The sequence below is a fragment of the Leishmania mexicana genome, chromosome 3 (genome assembly GCF_000234665.1).
Source record: "Leishmania mexicana MHOM/GT/2001/U1103 complete genome, chromosome 3".
In the NCBI taxonomy this organism is placed as follows: domain Eukaryota; phylum Euglenozoa; class Kinetoplastea; order Trypanosomatida; family Trypanosomatidae; genus Leishmania; species Leishmania mexicana.
The window spans coordinates 56,489-75,394 of record NC_018307.1 but is presented as its reverse complement, the minus strand read 5'-3'; the positions used below and the strand labels follow the sequence as shown (position 1 = coordinate 75,394).

Here is an 18,906-nt window from a genome sequence, read left to right as displayed (position 1 = left end):
CCCGCGATCGCGACGGGTGGTGAAGTCTTTGTAGGCCATCTCACGCTTCGTTATACGCGGGTACGCCGTGAGCTCCTCGCGTTGATAGTTCTCGTACTCGCCGAGCTGACCGAGCATGGAGCTCCTCGCGCTGCCACACAGAGCCAACACGGTATTGCAGCAGCATGCTCAGCGCGCTCTTCGTGTGAGCGTGGGGGTTATACTCGTCGTGGAACACCGGCGTCACGTCCTTGCCGTGGTGGTCCCACGTGATCTGAGCACCGCGCGGGTGAAGGTTGCAGAACTCGGTAACATCGTACACAGCGCCTTTGCCCATGTACACGCACGGGGCTACATGTCCTCCCTCCCGTCCACTCACTTCAATCATGGCACACTGGCAGTCCGAGGGGTGCCTTCACCATCAACCCGCGGCACTGCGCTGCGCAGCCGCTGCAGTTATTGAGGTGCGCTTGCATAATATCGAACATGCTCTGCAGCTCTGCGAGCAGTAGCGGCGGCGACGAGGCGGCGGCTGCACTAGTGGGGGTCGACGACGACGGCGTTGTCAGCCGGTGAAGGTCTTGGAGAGACCAGCCTTCAGCTTGCTCCACAAGGTAGCGACGGCGCGCGTGGAAGTGCGCATACGTCGGCGGCGTCAGCGGCACTGCCGTCACGCCTGATGCGAACGGGTGTCGGTGGGGCAGGGAGGCTCCAGCGACTCCGCCAGAGAGAGACCCCGCCTGCGGTGTTGCCGCGCTGTGCGAGCGTGATGCCGCCGCCGCCGCCCATGAGGAGTGGGGAGCGGGAGCTACATCTTGCGTCGGCAGATAGAGGTCAGCGCTGTCCACCGCGCTCTCCACCACTGCTGCCGGACTTGGAGGGTATTTCACGGTATGCTCTACCGTGGAGGAAGGCTCTGGTGGCTGCTGCGCCACAGAAAGCGCTGTCGCCCCTTCCAGCACCTGACCGGCCAGCTCGTCTCCGCTCCGCAACCCCCAGACTTCACGTCTGTACCGCGGGCACCACCAAGCCTGTGCGTGCAGGAGACTCATCCGCTGTCGTAGCCGCAATGCCGAGGCGAGGGCCGGGACGCGCTCGTACAGGGAGGGGTTGATGACGGACACGTCGTAGAGCTCAGGAAGCTGCACCATCGGCGGAGCTGCCTCACCAGCTTCTCCGGTAAGGTAAGGGACGTGCTCCAGGGGCGGCGGAGGAGGACTCGCTGGAGCGCTCTGATGCCCTCGCGCTCCCTGCTGCTCCCCAGGGAGAAAAGTCGGCGAGCCTTCACCGCTCATTCTGCTCCTCACACCGCCACCCACGGTGGTGCGCTGCCCACCACGCTCTAGGCTGGAAGCCCCTGGTGACAGGCAGCTCTCTCGGCTGTGAGCGCTGCCGGGGTAGCATCGCCGCTGCAGCGCGGCGGCCGCAGCGGCAGACACAGGAAAACGTGTGAAGTTCCATCGATGCAGCACATGAGCAGGGAGGACGCACAGGTGCAGAGGTGACGCGGGCTGCTGCTGGTGTTGCTGCTGTGGTGGATAATCTATCCCACTAGCGGCTCTACTCCCCGTGGGGGTAAGGGTGCCAGCGGCGGGCGTGGGGTGGGCCACGTGGTGTGTCAGCCACCACTCGTGCAACTGGTCCGATGCGCTCGCAAGAGCTGCGCGCGCGGACGACCCATCGGCGACTTCACCACCACCGTTGCCGCGCCGGCGCGACTGGCACAACGCGAAGGACGAAGACGATGACGCTGTCGAAGAGCCGTGTGCCTTCCGTTCCTCCGGCGCTACATTGCAAATCGGGTAGTCTTCCGGGATGAATGTGCCACTGATGGCGCCTGCTGCCGTAAGCGGGGCATGGAAGCAGCGCAAGCACAGGTAGTGGCCCTCACACGTACAGAAGAGAAGGGATGTATCTGCAGGCGCGCCGCCGCCCCTGTCACCGGTCCTGTCGCTGCCGTGGTGATCACAGGCGGCCCGCGTGCGGCTGTGCCTGTTCGACCGCGTGCCTCCGCCTAGCAGCCCATCGCGCTCACTTGCGGCACCACCAACGTCTTCGCTCTCCGGTGCATCCAGCGGAGCCCTTGCGTTGTGTCGTACACCTCCACTGCCACCGGTGGCTTCTTGTGTTACGTGGACTGCAGTGACGGCATCCGACCTCCCGTCCTCCTCGTCTTCGGCAGAAGAGCTGCCTCTCGACGTGCACATGCACGCGTGCCAGAATTTGCGACGACGCGGCGACAATGTGGCCGTCTGACCACCGCCACAGCAGCAGCGCTGCAAGCAGCAACACAGGCCGGCCAGTTTTGTTTGGATGCGCCGAGTATGCGCGGAGCACCACTCAGAGAAGTGGAGCTGTGGCTGCGGCAAGACGACGCCGCATCGAGCGCAACAGCCACCCTGCGCAGCGAGGACGGCACGCTGCTCTGCCGGTGTGGCGGGTATGTCGAAGGGCTCACCAACCACACGGCATAGCGGTGCGCGACCGCGCGGGGTGATCGGCGGCGGGGGAGAGGACAAGCGCGACATTGCAGCAGCTGCTGTCGTGATTGTATGCGGAAGCAACAGTAAGTCATTATGGGTGCTAGCCGAGACGGGCGCTGCTCTGTCCCCATGTGCGTTGGGGCATCCGTCCGGGTAGCTCAGTCGCCGTTCCACTGACACGCTCGCGCAGCGCACCGGCGGCAGGCCCGCTTTGGCCCCTGGGAAGAACGCGGACGTTTCGCGCTCCGGCGCGGCGTCCGCCACCGCAGCGGCCACGGCCGGTCCAGCCAGTCGCCACCGCGCTTCAGTGGAGAGAGTCGGTGACGTGCCGGTTGCACTTGCGGCCGCGTCCCGAGCGACGGTGTCGTGCGAGACGGGGCGCACCACTAGCAAGGATGCCGCGGCCCCCTGCGCAGCAGACGGCATGATCGGCACATACGCCGCTGCCACTCGCTGCGCCCACTCGGCCAGGAAAAGTAGGCGACGCCTCTCACACTGCTGCTCCGCCGTGTCCGGCGAGGTTGAGCACGTCACATCAGTGCACGAGGTCGAGGCGCAAGGTACAGGGAGCGCAAGATGTGCAGAGGTCCTGTCATCGGCAGAGGCTCGGCCTTCCTCATCCACAGTACTCGACGACACCGTTTGATGCTGCCGGTGCTGCTGCTGGAGCTCCGTCACAATATGCTGTAGCGCGCGGCGGACGTTAGCCATTGGCGGTGAGTGCGCGGAGGCGGCCTCATCATTGGCGGGGTGGCCGTCATGGACTCCGCAGTCCTCACCGCCGTTCTGTCCACCAGCAGCTGCGTGCATGAGCGAAATACCAACGCGCTGTAACTACAGAGCCACATATTCCTGATTGAAGACTCGCGCCGCCACGTTCTCTCTCTCGCGCGCGCGGTGGTTATGCCGGTGCACAGCGGGCGAAGGCCGGGGTGGGGGTGGGGGGGGGAGGCGGTAGAGGTGCCGTGTCGGGTACGAGAGGATGGTGAGGTGGCGTCCGCCCAGCAGTGCTAGCTCGCCGCTACACACGTGTGTGCTCAGCTGAATGCTCAGGTGGAAAAGGGTGGTGTTAGGAGGCACGAGGGAGTAAAGAAAGCGCATAAAGTGGCAAAGCGCCGCGTGCCAAGAACGGCAGCGACGCAAGCAGCAGAGACAAGTCCACAGACGCACACAGCACCCGTATGCTGTGACCTTCCGTGCGGTTGCGCGGCAAACACGAAGACGCGGGCACTCTGCCGCTCCATCTTCTCGCCTATGGCTTTGCTTGTCCTTGTTCTTCGCGAGCGCGCGCGCGCTCTCTCAGCGGCTGAGCTTCTCCACGTACGCGTGCACGCGGTGGCACGCGCACGGGTTGCGGCAACGACATTCATCGTCCATCACCTCTCGCCGCTCTTCCATTTCGCATCATCCACTCTAGCGTGCGACTGTCATCGCCGTGCAGGCTTGCGCTGCCACTTGGAGGGAGGCAGGGCCGGGAGTTGCAGCCCCTTGGAGAATGATACACAGCCAACGGAGGAGTGGCGGAGGGGTGTGTGTAGAGGGGGAGGGGGCGACGGCGTGCTGCCGGGGTATGGACGTAGGGTGTCGCAGCAGAGCAGGAGACGCGATGCAGCACAGAGTGCTTTTCATGTCCGTAGGAGCGCTGAGGCGTGGAGGAGAGGCGGCGGTCAGCGCCGGTGGCGATGAACTGCGTCGCTACGCTTCGCTGCTGCTTCCACACAGAACACACAGGGCAGCCTCGAGTCGCCGGAATGCCTCCAGGCCTCGTTCTTGCACCGCCGGGTCGACTCCACGCACGACGCCACGGGAAGCGCCCAGTCGCTCCTCCAGCGCTCGTAGCATTGCCCGGGTCTTCGACATAATGTCGCTCGCAGGCAGTCGCGGCGTCTTCGGCCCACCGCCGGAGGTGTGGCGGGGCAGGTACTGGGCCAATGCATTCACCCCTTGCAGCCCATTCGACTCGAGAATGTGCTCGTACAGCACGTCGCGGTAAGCCTCTGTTGCAGCCGTGAGGCGCTCCTGCGCGTCTTCCTCCGTGCCTGTTGCCTCCACTTCCGCATCGCTGCGGCCGGGCGCCTCCACATGGCGGTGCACCATCTGAGCCCGTGGCGGCTCCCTCGGCAGAGGTGACGCGGGACCGCTGCTCATCGTGGCCCCTGCAGTGCGGTCGTAGCGCGCCACCCCGCTGTCCAGCGGATATACAGGTTCTCTTAGCGGCGTGCGTGTGCCTTGGTGCGGTTGCTGTGGTGTGGTAGGGTAGGAGGCATCGCCGCTGTCGGCCGTCAGCAGCAGCGACGTCACCTGTGGCTTGTCCAGCGCACGCACGTATAATGCTTGAAGGGCGCGCGACTTAGCCTGCAGTTCATGAGCGACGCGCAGCAGCTGCCGCTCCTTCTCCTTCAGCCGTGCCGCGCGCTCGTCCAGCTGCGCCTCACGCGAGTCCAGGCGCCGCGAGTGCGCAGCGTTCCATGGCAACTGCGTGGACCCCGTGGCGACCTCTTCCGCGTCCCTCGTGCGAGGGTCGTCGATCAGCTTTTCGGCGAGCACCCGCTCCAGCGGCCGCGCGCGCTCGCGCAGTTCAACGCCTTTGGCCAACAGCCGCATGGCCTTCCCCCTTTCGCGAAGGCGTTCGCCCACCTCGGCGATAAGCTCCGCGTCCCGGTACGGCGCCGCTTGTGGCTCGCCAGAACTGCCTTCCACACTCTCGAGGGCAGAGGCACCACCAGCTCCAGAGGACGATGCGGAGAGTCGCATCATCAACGAGGAGGCCTTCTCCGAGGCCTGCCGCAGTTTAGCCTTTGCCGCTTGCAACTCAGAGGCCATAACAGCATTCTGCTCCTCCAACTCGGCACACCGATGATGAGCCATATCACGCTCCTGCACGGCGTCGTCGAGTTGACGGCACACCTCGCTAAGGTCAGCCGACCCTTGCCGACGTGCGTTGTCACGGTCGCTCATGAGGCTTGCCACCTGCGCTTCCAGTATTGTGCACCGTTTCTGGGCTGCTTCGCGTTCCTGCAGGGCGAGGTCGCGGTATAGTTGAACGTCGCCTGCGCTCGCAGCAAGACGAGAGCGAAGGTCACCGGCCTCATCGACGAGGCGCGCGACGCGTGCTTCCAAGTCCGCCCGCTGCACTTCTGCTGCTTCCAGGCGCCGCTGCCCCTCTCTCACGTCCGACATAACCTGTTCCATCGTCTTCTCATGTTCCTCACTGAGCCGAGCAAGTCGCGTCTTCAGCTCTGCATTCTCCACGTCGGCCGCGTCCTGCCTGAGCTTCACCTCTTCACGGAGCTTGGCAAGTTGCCGCAGGGCCTCGTCTCTCTCGTCCGCCCGCTGCTCCGCATCTCCCTCCAGCGCAATGCACCGACGCGCCATCAAGCCCAGCCTCTCCTGAAGATCAGTCGTTTTCGTCGCCACTTCTCCTTGCCACCGCTCCTCCACCGCCGTGCTCGCCTCCATCAGCTGCGCCATTCGCGACTCGAGGCAAGCGCGATCCTTGTCAAACGACTCCTGCGCCTTCTTCATAATTTCCCGCTGCAGCTGGAGCTGCTCTGCAGCCACTGCTGCCTGCGCACGCGCCTCGTCTCTCTCGCGCAGAAGAACTGCTACCTGTGCCTCGAGTTCTGCACCCCGCTGCGCCAAGGCACTCGTGCCATGCTCGACCACCCTTGCTTCCTTGACCAACATCTTGCGCATCGCCTCTCCCTCTGCTGCCAGACGCTCTACCTCCGCCTCCTGATCCAACCGCCAATGCTCTGCTTCATCTCGCTCCTGCGCAACTATTTCACGAAACAGCTGAAGTTCCTCCGCGTCCATTGTTTTCTGCTCCACCGCCTCGTCCCGGTCCGCGGCCAGCCGTGCCACCTGCGCCTCTAGCTCGGCGCGCTGCTGCGTGGCGGCGTGCAGGCGCTGCTGCAGCTCATCGGCGTTCGCGGCCAGCTCCTGGCGTGCCTCGTCGCGGTCCGCGGCCAGCCGTGCCACCTGCGCCTCCAGCTCGGCGCGCTGCTGCGTGGCGGCGTGCAGGCGCTGCTGCAGGTCATCGGCGTTCGCGGCCAGCTCCTGGCGTGCCTCGTCGCGGTCCGCGGCCAGCCGTGCCACCTGCGCCTCCAGCTCGGCGCGCTGCTGCGTGGCGGCGTGCAGGCGCTGCTGCAGCTCATCGGCGTTCGCGGCCAGCTCCTGGCGTGCCTCGTCGCGGTCCGCGGCCAGCCGTGCCACCTGCGCCTCCAGCTCGGCGCGCTGCTGCGTGGCGGCGTGCAGGCGCTGCTGCAGGTCATCGGCGTTCGCGGCCAGCTCCTGGCGTGCCTCGTCGCGGTCCGCGGCCAGCCGTGCCACCTGCGCCTCCAGCTCGGCGCGCTGCTGCGTGGCGGCGTGCAGGCGCTGCTGCAGGTCATCGGCGTTCGCGGCCAGCTCCTGGCGTGCCTCGTCGCGGTCCGCGGCCAGCCGTGCCACCTGCGCCTCCAGCTCGGCGCGCTGCTGCGTGGCGGCGTGCACGCGCTGCTGCAGCTCATCGGCGTTCGCGGCCAGCTCCTGGCGTGCCTCGTCGCGGTCCGCGGCCAGCCGTGCCACCTGCGCCTCCAGCTCGGCGCGCTGCTGCGTGGCGGCGTGCAGGCGCTGCTGCAGGTCATCGGCGTTCGCGGCCAGCTCCTGGCGTGCCTCGTCGCGGTCCGCGGCCAGCCGTGCCACCTGCGCCTCCAGCTCGGCGCGCTGCTGCGTGGCGGCGTGCAGGCGCTGCTGCAGGTCATCGGCGTTCGCGGCCAGCTCCTGGCGTGCCTCGTCGCGGTCCGCGGCCAGCCGTGCCACCTGCGCCTCCAGCTCGGCGCGCTGCTGCGTGGCGGCGTGCAGGCGCTGCTGCAGGTCATCGGCGTTCGCGGCCAGCTCCTGGCGTGCCTCGTCGCGGTCCGCGGCCAGCCGTGCCACCTGCGCCTCCAGCTCGGCGCGCTGCTGCGTGGCGGCGTGCAGGCGCTGCTGCAGCTCATCGGCGTTCGCGGCCAGCTCCTGGCGTGCCTCGTCGCGGTCCGCGGCCAGCCGTGCCACCTGCGCCTCCAGCTCGGCGCGCTGCTGCGTGGCGGCGTGCAGGCGCTGCTGCAGGTCATCGGCGTTCGCGGCCAGCTCCTGGCGTGCCTCGTCGCGGTCCGCGGCCAGCCGTGCCACCTGCGCCTCTAGCTCGGCGCGCTGCTGCGTGGCGGCGTCCATGTTGAGCTTCAGGTGGTGTAGGGTTGTTTTTAGTGTCGCGTTTTCTTCCTTGGAGGTTTGGAGTTCCGTGGCGGCGGATTGGGCGGCAGTGGCGGCGGTGGCTTGTTCGGCGTTGAGTGCGTGCTGGAGGGCCTGGATGACGGCTTGCAGGGCGTGCAGGTCGGCGTCGCTGACGGAGGTTTTCGTGGACATAGTCACGGCGTCGACGGTGGGGACATGTGCCGCAGGGGACACGGCAGTGACGGACTGCGGTGGGGGTGTATGTGGCCCGGGCGCTTGACTTGTCTGAGGTGGCGGCACCGGCGAAGACCGAGCCGGCGTGGCGCTGACGGTGGTGGAGTGAAGGACGTATCCTGGCGTCACTGACCCGCGTGCCTTGTAGCGCTCCACTACCTGGTGGCAGCGCTGGCAGACGGGGACGGCTTCATTGCTGTAGTAGCGGGGAATCACGGTCTTGGTGGCGGCGCACTTGCTGCATAGCACGATGCCGCAGCGGTGGCAGTTGACCTTGCTGGAAAGGAAACCGAAGGAGGCGCCGCAGTCCTGGTACTGACAGACCTTGACCTTCTGCTGAGGTTGCCAGCGGTCCTGCGGGACTACTCCACCGACAGGAATGGACATAACCGCACCACACCACCCCGGCAACGTGGTGGTGCACTCGCGTGGGGTGGGATGGGGCAGAGAAGGATGTGCCTCCCCCTCCTCTCCTACTCTGGCGTCGGTGATATACGCAGACGTCCGTCGCACGGCGTCTGTTGCTGTGGCGCGCTGGCGAGCGCGGGATGTCCGCGCCGGTGCGTCAGCGGTCGCGCTTGGGCACCCAGTCTCCAGTGTAGGCGATATCGACCCCCTCTCTTAGTTTCTCCGCCGAGGGGGTGGGGGAAGAGGGACTGCGCGTGCCCGTCGACGAGACACACCGCCTCCCTCCCCACGCACGCCACCAGAGCTGATACCAAGACGAAGGCAAAGCAAGTGTGCAAGGTGAGGCACGAGGGCCGCAGACGACAACCACAGGTGAGTAACGCCTCTGCCGCAGCGCGAATCCCGCGTGCTCTTCGAGTGGCGGCCAAGCGAGAACACACGAGAAGCGTGCACGTGCTGGCGGTGTTGGTTGTGCGTAGGCTGCTGGCGATGCAGCCCGTGAGGGTGAGGGGTAATGGCGAGCGTGTGCGCGTGTACGCGTGCGAGAGGTGAAGAATAGAAACGGCAGCTGTCTTGGGCGGTGCGAGGGGAAGCAAAGACACGCGAGCAGAAGGTGCCACAGCTGCCTCTCCTCCAAGAACGCCGGCACGCTACGCACACACGCGCATCACAAAGGCAGGCGGGCGGGCAGGCAGGGGTGTGGTGGGAGCGGGGAGGAAGGCGAGAGCGGGGAAGGTGTGTATGGAAGTCGAGCAGAGCAGGAGAGCGAGCGGACGCGGGCGGCGCCGATCATGTGTGTGTGTGTGTGCGTGCCCGCGCGTCTGTGTGTGGATGGATGGTGGACTCACAGAGAGAAGAGCGAAGACATGGACGCACAACATGGACGAGGCTGCTGCTGAGCCAACGTTGTCTGCGATGTCTTCTGCACGCGTGGAGACATCTGCAGCATGCGAGAGCGGCGAGCAGTGCACGAGTTGAGGCGGTCTCTTCCACCCTGTGTCCGCTGTCTGCCTCATACCCGTCTACCAAAAGGCAACGAGCATGGTGCCTCTCCCCACCCCCCACCACACCACACACAACACACCTGGGTGGTTAGCTGCCGCGACTGGCAAGTGAGGCGAGGAGTTCATGACTTGGGCTAGCGAAGAGGGCGGGGGGTGCCGGCACAGCGATTAGGGAGATGGGATGAGACAGGCGCCCGATCACTCCGCACGCTCGCACTTTCCATTGCCCGTTCTGCCGTTCTTTTCCTTAGTTTTCCGGCTTGCTGCCTGTGAAGAAGTGCAACACGTCACCGCCATACACAGACTCGCGTGAGGAGGCCTTCCAGAGTTTTACGAGTGCGGTCGAGGGAGGTGTGCGTGCGTGTGTGTGTGTGTGTGTGTGCAGGACAAGAGCGGGCTCGCGTGCCTCTGCAGCTTAGTCGATGCGTATGTTTTTCTTCTTGGCTACGCCGTTGTTGCCCTTGCCGCGGATGAGCTGGCGGTGGTGGCCCTCCGCCTCGGCAAAGTCCCGCAGCGCCTCGTCGTACTTCACAAAGGGCAGTAGCTCCAGTTCCGCCCCGTACGCAGCGGCGTCGATGGCTAGCCACAGGAACAGGAGTCCCAGCAGCGGGCACACCACGAACAGAGTCCAGTACATGGTGCGGTACAGGTGCTGCCGCAGGGACTTCTGTTGCGCGATTTTGGCTGCATGCGCCTGTGCACGCAGCTGCAGTACTGACTGCTGCTCCTGCTGGATGTGCGGCTGCAGGGACGCCCACAGTTGGCAGCTGTGCCAGTAGCGCTGCACCTCAGGGGGCGGAGGCTGGTACCCTGAGGCTTCGTTGGCGACGGGCGGGTACTGCGGAGAGAAGCGGGCAGGGGGTGGCGCCGGCGACAGCATGTCACCCATGCTGTTATGGATCCGTGCCGAAGGTAGGCGACTGCGAAGCTTGAAGCACCGCCGAAGACCATCCCACATCGCTGACTGTGTCTTCGTGGTACCGTGAGACACGGCCACTTTGTGCATTCTCTCCGCTGTAGCCTGTGCTGCCAGAGCAGGAAACCGTTCCCTGAAGAGCGCGTCCACGTCTGTGCGTGGGGAGGCAAGCGGTAGCGCGTCGGTGGCGGAGGTGTCCCGACAGTCGCCAAAGATGGTCGTGCCGAAGCGGGTCGCAAAGATATCCTCCACGGTTGGCTGCTGCGACGCTGTAAAGGGTGCGGGCATAGGCACCTCACCTCTTGACGCAGCCGTGATGCCGTAACCCACATTGCAACAGCATCGTTGGCTCAGCTCCGCCGAGACGCAGACGCGTCCCGGCTGCGCAGCCATGGCGGCCCCAGCGCATGACAGCCGGCGGAGGAGTGCCACTTGACCGCAGCCTTTTCCATCAGCGCGCACACGCGCCACAGATCTCGCACCGCCCTTGCGCAGGTGCGCGCACCTCGCCACGTGGGCGATGGACATGGCACAACGAGTAAGAGCGCGGTAATGTGATATGGAGGGCAGCGGAGTCGAGGCGCGCGCCCGGTGCGCAGGCGATCGGGCACGGCGGCTGAGGTGAGGAGAGAGACGACAACAAGGGAGGGGAGAGGGCGTGTGTGTATGTGTGTGTGTGTGTGTGAGCAGTGGGCTCAACGTCGCGGAAGCTTCGACGGTGACGGAGACGGAGCGAGTGAAGGGGGGAGAAGTGGGGAGTTATGAAAAGGGGAGGGAGGGAGGGAGTTGCGAGGATGCCGCCTCAGTCCGAGCGCACTGGTGGTGCCTCTGTGTGTGTGTGTGTGTGTGTGTGTGTGTGCTTCGAGAGCAGCACATGCGCACATCAGCCACGACAACCCATCCTTGAACGCTCCCACACCTAAGAGAGACACACACGCCGCTTCTTTCGTTGCCGTGTCTGCCCAGGCCACCCAACAGCGATGACCGAGTTCACCAGCGCGAGGGAGGCACGTGTCACTCATGAGACGTCCGACTCAAAGGATCGGCCGTCATTCTGGTGTCCCTGTTGCGATGCGTGAACTTACTATTTTCCTTTGTGTAGAGCGACGGGGATGCACGCTTGAGTGGGCACGCATGCCGGTGTGTATGCGTGTGCTAGGAAAGGGAGGAGGGCGCCGCTGCTGCTGCTGCTGCTCCTCCTCCTCCTCCTCCTCCTCCCCACGCGCACACACGCTCGCTCCACCAAAGAAAGAAAATCACGAAAATGAACGAGGAAATCAGCTGTGCGCGAGAGGGGCAGGCAGGCAGAGCGGCGCGTGCGCGGGTGTGCGTCTCCCGTCCCGTCCTTGCCTGCCTCGCCGCCAACTTGCCTCCATAACAGAGCGCTGTTTCTCGGGCCTGGAAAGCGGCCAGGCCAACCAAGCCTGGCTTCCCTCCGCCGCGGCGATCACCGACGCACACACGCACACGTACGCACACAACAGAGTTCATGGAGAAGAGGGAGCCGGGCAGGCACCGCCGCGGACGACGAGTGCCACAAGCCCCCCCCCCTTCCCTCCCTCTCTCTCCCCGCGCATGTGTGCGTGTGTGGCGCGAAGGCGACAGTACCAGCTATGCCATTGTTGCGGCGCCTTCTTACTGCTTGGAGCCGGCGTTCGTCTTGGCGTGCGAGCGGGCCGTCACGGCGATCTTCTTCACGGACGGGTGGATGGAGCGCTCGATCTTGTCGGCCTTCTTCTTGTCGTTCACGACCAGCGTGTAGAGGTAGCGGCTGCAGCGGACCTTGAACTTGGTGGCGCTCGGGTTGTGCTTCACCTTCACGCACCGCGCATCCTTGCGGGAGCAGATGGCGAGAAACTCCTTCAGGGTCTTGATTTCACGCGGCATGGCTGAGGAGAGAGGGGTGTGGCGACGGGAAGCGGAAGAGGGTGCTCGAGAGGGGGCGAACGAAGCGCTCTGCCTGCGTGTGCGTGTGAGAGACAGACAAACATTCGTGGGTGCGCCCACGTGTGAGCGGGCGGCGGCGAAGTCCACGGACGGCGGAGAGAGAGAGAGGGGGGAGAACGAGCAGGAGGTGGCGGCGAGAGGGAAGAGTATGCGTGGGCGGGTGCTTGACGGCCCCATCAACCCTCACCGCCTCTTTACGAGGAGCGGGGGGGGGTGGCGGGGCGGAGGCAAGGGCACGGGCCTCCGCCATCTCGCACGTTGTTTGGTGGTGGTTTTTCTGTCTGCCTCTCCTGTGCTGTGCACTCCAGAGCACACGTATGCACGCACAGAGCGAGCGAGCGCGCGCAGTGCAGTGGGTGATGGCCGTGGCCGTCGTGAAGGTCATGGATGCGTGTGTAGAGGGAAAGACGGTTGCGCGACTGGTCGTCCTTTACACGTATCCGGGCTACAGCTGTTGCCGCCTCTTGCCATGTTCCGTGTGAGAGGGACTGCCGGTCAGCTGCGCTTGTGCTCGCTATGCAGAGCCCCGCCGCTCACGCTATCATCGCTCAAGAGTTTACTAGAGCTGACGCCTCTGCCGCCAAAGGCGGGGATGTTGAGAAAGTCGGGGTCGTCGATCTGCCTGTTCGGCTTGACGAGATATCGATCGGCCTTCAGCTTGCCCGTCTGCCGGGCCGTTACCTCGCTCTGCGCGTCCAGCCGCCGGCCCTCTGCCTCCTCCTCTCGGGACAGGTGCACAACCAGTCGGTTGTAGCCGTATAGGAAGGCAACCGCGCCGAGGCCGATGGCGGCGGGCGCCTTGAAGTCGTCGTACATCATGCGCAGGAGGCCGCCGAGCTGAAGATTGCCGGCGGCGTCGTACAGAAGACGGCGGCGACGCTCCTGCTCAATGCGGTCCCGCTCCTTGCTGCCGCTAAAGCGGCTGTTGCCCATGGCACGCCTTGCGGTGCGGCGCAGCATGAGCTCCGTGCACCTCTCGTCAAGGACGCGTGTGCGCGCGCTTGGATGTGTGGGTGAAAGGTGCCACAACAGGATGTGTTACTGCGTGCGTGTAGGCCCCTCCTCTTCCCTTCCATAGGTATGTACTTTGTGTGGAGGCGATGATCGAGTGGCATGCACATCGGCACGCACCCGTGAGAAAGCGCAGAGAGGCAGGCGGGGGAGGGGGGGGGGTGACGGGCACCGAGCACCGAGGATGCGCAGTGGTAGGTTGCTTCCGCAGGAGAATGAGCAGAATGGGGAGGGGGGAGGGTGAGAGATGACGAGTGGCAGCGGCCATGACGTTTTCGTTGATGCGCCTTCGTTCTCTGTGCGCATACTCCGCCCCTCTCTCCCCTTCCGCCAACGTGTCTGCGTGAGGGAGTGGAAGGGGGAGGGGGGAGGACAGAGAAGGGAGCAAGGATGCACCGTGGTGAAGGCGCACGCACGCACGGGTGCGGCCGAAGCGGCGGCGGGGAGGGGGAAGGGGAAGGGGAGTCAAAGTTTCTGACGAGAGAGAGAACCGAGAAACGAAAGCTTGCAGCCGGGCGCTCACACTGGAGTCGTCATGCACCACCAGACAAGGACATGGCAGGAAGCAAGTAAAGGGGGGAGGGAGGGGATCGCGCATGCTGAGAGATGCGTAAACGGAAATTGACAGCAACCATGAACAGCAGCAGCGGCAGCAGTAAGCCACACCGAGCACCGGGAAGGGAGGCAGTGAAGGAAGCGAGTGGGGCGAGCGTGCGGAACGGTGGTGGTGGGTGGTGGGCGACCGGAGACCATGAGGCTCACGCATGAAGCCATCGGCACACCCACACACGCCACAGAACATCCAAAGGAGTCCGCCATCTTTCCCTGGTCTGCCTTTCGTTGAACATCCGTCACGGCGCACGTGTGTGCATTGCTGCGCATGTTGCTGTTCTCAGAGAGTGTCTGTGTGGGTGGGCGGGGGGACGAAGGGGGAGGAGGAGAGACGAGATGACGAGAACTGAGCGGAAAGATCGCGGGCCTGCGGGTGGGGTGGGGGGGGGGAGAGGAAGCAGCAGGGACGTCCCCGCCCCACACATTCGCGTACAAACAACCAAACTCCTGGCAAGGACTGCGCAAGAGACGTGTTCGAAATCACGGAACCTCAGCCTTGGGTGGGAGGAGGGGGAGAAGGAGGAGGTGGAGGTGGAGGTGGGGGGAGGGGGGCTGAACAACGAAGAGATGGAAAGGGGTACTCCAGGGACGGAGACATCCGCACACACCGACACACACGCATCCCCCCTCCCTCCTCCTCCTCCCACGTCGCACAGATACGTGCGCATGGAAAAGAAAGCACAATACGGGGTGGGGAGCAAGCACACATACACACACACACACAGAGAAACTGAAAGAGGTGAACACCATTCGAATAGGCCCTCGATTGAGAAGCAGAGCAAGGGAGAGAAGCGGCAGACGACACACGCACACGCACGCAGCACCCTCAGCACGCCTTCCACGCCCCCCCTCCCTCCCATCCCCTCAAGCGCCGCTAACTAGCTTGCGATGGAAGGAAGAGGAGGTTGGCTGGTGCAGTGCCATCGCTGCAGCACAACAACAGTCTGGTGGGTGCTTGTGTGCACGAGACACACGCGCATGTATGTGTAGGGGAGCGCGCGAGCGCTGGTCTAGCTAACGGGGTGAGGATTTCAGGTACATGAGATACACTTACATGGCGAAAGAAAAGGAAAAGGCATGCACAAGTGAAGTTAGCTGTGTAGGGGAGGGAGGGAGAGAGCGATGCACTGGTGCAGGCGGCAGTCTCTCGCACCCCTTCCTCCCTCTCCCCCCACTTTCTCTCCCTCTGTGGCAAGCTTGCTCGTACCACCCACGCGAATGCCTGTGTCGTCCGTACACGTGTGTGCACCAACCAAAGCACACGCCCACGCACAGCGAGACACAGGGGCGCTAGCAGGGAACATGTAAGATGGACAGAGTGAAGGAGAGGGAGTGATGCCAGCCATGGGCACGCGCGTTACAGCAAAACGGGCCCACTCAGGCCCCCGCCCCACCCGAAGTGGCTCGGCATTTGGCAGGGATGAGGGGCTGCCTGCCCCCCCCCACCCACACACACACACACACGCACACACGGACAGACGGACAGAGTGGGGTGTGCGTGCACTGGGCCCTGCGATGCCACGCACTTCTCAGTGCGTGCGTGTGTGTGTGTGTGGGTGGGTGGGTGTGCCCTCCCCTGTCCTCCGTCATCGGGGGCACGGGGAGGGAGGGGGGAGCAGAGAAAAGCAAACACAAAGAAGAAGCGGAGAAGGAAAGAATTTCCAGCCAGCCGTGTCGTGCACAGCCGACGGATGTCTCCGGCGCGTTCTCGCCTTGCCCATCGCTCCACGTCTTCTACCCCGGCTGCTCTGCTCCACACGTGCCCGCACGCGTACGTACCGCCGCAAGCGCTTCACCCCCCCCCTCGGCGAAGCCGAGACACTGACCGACATCTCCCTCGCGTTCATCATCTCTTGCACTCCTCTCCTTGCCCGCTCGGCGACAGTGAGCACTGCTCGGGATAGGTGGCGTCACCAGTAGAGATGGAAGCACGAGAGAGAGAGAGGGGAAGATGGTCGGAAGGCAATGCGAGTCATCGGGGTTCACAGTCGCGACTGAGGCGCGCACGCACTTAGGCACCATGTCGTGTACGGGGTGGTACGTGGGACAGGCAGAGGAGGAGGAGGGGTAGGGAAGACGATGGAACAGATAACGTGTGTCTGACGGAGCAGATGATGCAGGCTTTAAGTGTGTATAGGAGAACCAACGAAAGGGAGCGGAGAGCGCCTGCGACACCGGCGCTTGTGTTGTACGTGTCTATGGTAACATCGCTCGGAGGACAGAAGGCCACCGCCACCACCACCACGAGAAAACAGAACAACGTCATTGCACGTGCCTGCGTGCATGTGTGTGTGTGCGTCGGGGAACTGATACAGCAGCCGTGTTGCGGTGAAGCAAGGGGGGGGGAGGTTGCAGCGAGAGCCGGTGCGACCGTCGCGCACACATGTACACAGGGGACAGAGAAGGAAAATGGAAGAGCCGGACCGTCGCACGGGGGGGGGGTTCAGCCTCCGCTGGTCTGTCGGCGTTCGCATCCACGTTCCCTTCTCCGTGCCACGTAGCCGCTTGAACCGGCGGGAGAGAGGTGGAGGGCGGAGGGGGGACATCCCTCATCCCATCTCTCTCTTTCTCTCCCTCCCTCCCTCTCTCCCTCCCTCTCTCTTTCCATAACCATCACCAGTGCCGAGTACACGACACACGCTTGCTCGTGCGCCTACTGATTCTTCTCGAAGAGCTTGCAGATGATATCCGCGTAATTTTCATTGATGACGCGGCGCTTGAGCTTCATGGCGGCCGTCAGCACGCCATTCTCCGGTGTCCACTCCTCGTTCAGCAGCTTCACGCCCTGCACAATCTCGAACGAGCAGCGGTTCGCGTCACGGGCAGTCTTCTGGAGACTTTGGAGCGCCAGGCTCACGAACTCCGCGTCGTCCAGGATGGCAGGAAATTCGCCGTTCTTAACCTTGTGCTTTTCCATGAACGCCTTCACCAGCTTCTCGGTGGTCAAGACGATGATGGTGATGTAGCTGCGGTGCGGGTCGACGAGCACGCAGACGCCGTTCGGCACGGCGATTTCGTTCGTGCCGTAGATGCTCTCCAGCATCTCAAGCGCCAAATATTCCCCGTTGGCATTCTTGGCGAGCGCCTTGACGCGGCCAATGATGCGTACGGTGCCGTTCGAAGCCATGGAAGCCACGTCGCCGGTGTGGAGCCACCCTTCATCGTCTAGCGCCTCCCGGGTCTGCTCCGGTTGCTTGTAGTAGCCCTTGAAGAGGAAGGGCCCGCGCAGCAGCAACTCACCGCGCGGCTCTGGCTGATCCGTGTGCTTGAACTCCTCCGTGTCCAACAGCTGCACCTCCGCTGTCTTGAGGACCTGGCCAACGCAGTTGTAGTCAAGGTTGCCCGTGCGCTGGATACAGCCGCAGGCAACTGACTCTGTCATGCCCCAGCCCTGGATCACCATGCCAAAGACCACGTTGATGAACTCCTGCGTGGACGCCGAGAGCGGGCCGCCGCCACTGAGCATCGCGTACACGCGGCAGCCCAGCACCTTACGGGCATTGGCGAAAACCCTCTTGTTGTAGAAGGGCGTGTCGCAGCCATTCTTGAGCGCCTTGAGACGCGTCTGGTAGGCCTTGTCGAAGATCCTGCGCTTCAAAGACCCCGGAGGCGGCAGCTTCTCCTCAACGGCCCTCTTCATGCTATCAAAGACACGCGGGACAGCGACGAAGACGAGAGGCCGGTACGCGGTCAGGTCGCCGTACGGCTTGGCGAAGGTGTCCAGAAGCGTGCGTGGGCTGCCGTAACCGATGATGACACCGCGCATCATGAGCACCGATGTGACGGCGAGCTCCATGATGTGGGCAAGGGGGAGGTACGAGCAGTACCACTCCTGCTCCTTCATCTCCCCTAGCAGGTCGTTGATTCGCTGACTGATCGTCATGCAGCCGCAGTAGAGGCTGCCGTGCGTGTGCATGACGCCCTTCGGGTTGCCGGTGGTGCCGCTCGTATACATGATGAGGGCGAGCTCATCCTTGCTCTCGGCGCCATTGGGGATGCAGCAGCTGGCCTCGCTGCTCTTGCCACGCAGCATCACGTCGTTCCACGCATACAGCTCGTACTCCTCTGACATCACCGAGGGCGGCAACTCATCGAGGTAGATGACTTTGGTGTCCTTGGGCGCCTCGATTACCTTGAACATCCTGAGCACGTCCGCCACCTTGGAGCCGTTGCACACGATCGCATTGCACTGAGCCTCGTTCAAGGCGTACTGGAGCGCGTCCTCACCGAGGTTGGCGTACACAGTGGACACGAGGAGGTCCTGCGACCAACAGCTGTACATGGTACACAGCCACTGCCAGCGGGTCTCCTCGAAGATGGAGACTGTGTTGCCCTTCGTGAGGCCGATCTCGTGGAGACCGCGCCCAAAGTTGACGATGCTCTTCCAGAAGCGGGTGTAGCTCATGGTCTTCAGCTCCGGCTCAAAGACATACGTCTCCAGCACTTTCTTGCGGCCATCACTGGTGGTGGTCTCGGCCCTCTCGATGGTCTTCAGCTTCCGGTAAGCCAGGCATGTGCGCTTGCCGCGCTCCTTGCAGAGGCCCTCGAGAGTGGAAAGGCAGGAGCCGCCCGCGTACCACTCGTTGCGTAGGCTTGTCAGCTCGTCTTCGCGCGTACTCGACATACAGTAGATCGTGGAGCGGCCAGAATCATCGCTGCCTTTCACCGCGACGCTCTGCGCGCCATAGGAGCTATACTCCCTGTAAGCCTTGTACTCCACCTCGCTCGCCTTGTTGAGCTTCTGAAAGACGAATGACACAGCTACTCCCATTGTGCGGATGTTATCCTGTCTGTCGGTGCGCTGATGAGGTCAGCAACCAAGAATGGTCAGGGAGGATGCGGGGGAGGGGACGGAGCTGATACACTTTTCCGCTCCACTGATCACAGTAGCCACAGCCGCAGCTGCAACAGCAAGGACGGTGCCAGAGGCCACACTGGCTTCCCTGGACACACGCACAAGCGCGGGTTGACCTCGAGCGAGGGGAGTGGGTGGGGAGGGAGGTAGATGGCGAGCGAGAATGTAGAGCTGCGTGTCTGTGTCGGAAATTTCTGTACGTGGTGGAGGAGAGGGGGGAGGGGGGAGTGAGAGCGAGAGAGAGATATATGTCTGTGTGTGGGG

The 18,906-nt window shown here is 64.0% G+C and overlaps 6 protein-coding genes across 6 annotated transcripts; all 6 read right to left on the bottom strand.

Annotated features, from left to right (window-relative positions):
* Positions 1-359: 359 nt before the first annotated feature.
* On the bottom strand, positions 360-3,173 carry LMXM_03_0280 (hypothetical protein; the record flags this gene model as incomplete). Its single annotated transcript, XM_003871650.1, has 1 exon — positions 360-3,173. One exon carries the CDS (start codon positions 3,171-3,173, stop codon positions 360-362), a length of 2,814 nt encoding a protein of 937 aa, XP_003871699.1.
* Positions 3,174-4,157: 984 nt separating this feature from the next.
* On the bottom strand, positions 4,158-8,276 carry LMXM_03_0270 (hypothetical protein; the record flags this gene model as incomplete). Its single annotated transcript, XM_003871649.1, has 1 exon — positions 4,158-8,276. One exon carries the CDS (start codon positions 8,274-8,276, stop codon positions 4,158-4,160), a length of 4,119 nt encoding a protein of 1,372 aa, XP_003871698.1.
* Positions 8,277-9,716: 1,440 nt separating this feature from the next.
* LMXM_03_0260 (conserved hypothetical protein) lies at positions 9,717-10,610 on the bottom strand (the record flags this gene model as incomplete). The annotated part of the gene is made up of 1 exon (XM_003871648.1): positions 9,717-10,610. The coding sequence occupies one exon, from the start codon at positions 10,608-10,610 to the stop codon at positions 9,717-9,719; it is 894 nt and encodes a 297-aa protein (XP_003871697.1).
* A 1,242-nt stretch (positions 10,611-11,852) lies between these two features.
* LMXM_03_0250 (putative ribosomal protein L38) lies at positions 11,853-12,104 on the bottom strand (the record flags this gene model as incomplete). Its single annotated transcript, XM_003871647.1, has 1 exon — positions 11,853-12,104. One exon carries the CDS (start codon positions 12,102-12,104, stop codon positions 11,853-11,855), a length of 252 nt encoding a protein of 83 aa, XP_003871696.1.
* A 555-nt stretch (positions 12,105-12,659) lies between these two features.
* On the bottom strand, positions 12,660-13,097 carry LMXM_03_0240 (conserved hypothetical protein; the record flags this gene model as incomplete). The annotated part of the gene is made up of 1 exon (XM_003871646.1): positions 12,660-13,097. The coding sequence occupies one exon, from the start codon at positions 13,095-13,097 to the stop codon at positions 12,660-12,662; it is 438 nt and encodes a 145-aa protein (XP_003871695.1).
* A 3,343-nt stretch (positions 13,098-16,440) lies between these two features.
* LMXM_03_0230 (putative long chain fatty Acyl CoA synthetase) lies at positions 16,441-18,411 on the bottom strand (the record flags this gene model as incomplete). The annotated part of the gene is made up of 1 exon (XM_003871645.1): positions 16,441-18,411. One exon carries the CDS (start codon positions 18,409-18,411, stop codon positions 16,441-16,443), a length of 1,971 nt encoding a protein of 656 aa, XP_003871694.1.
* Positions 18,412-18,906: the final 495 nt, after the last annotated feature.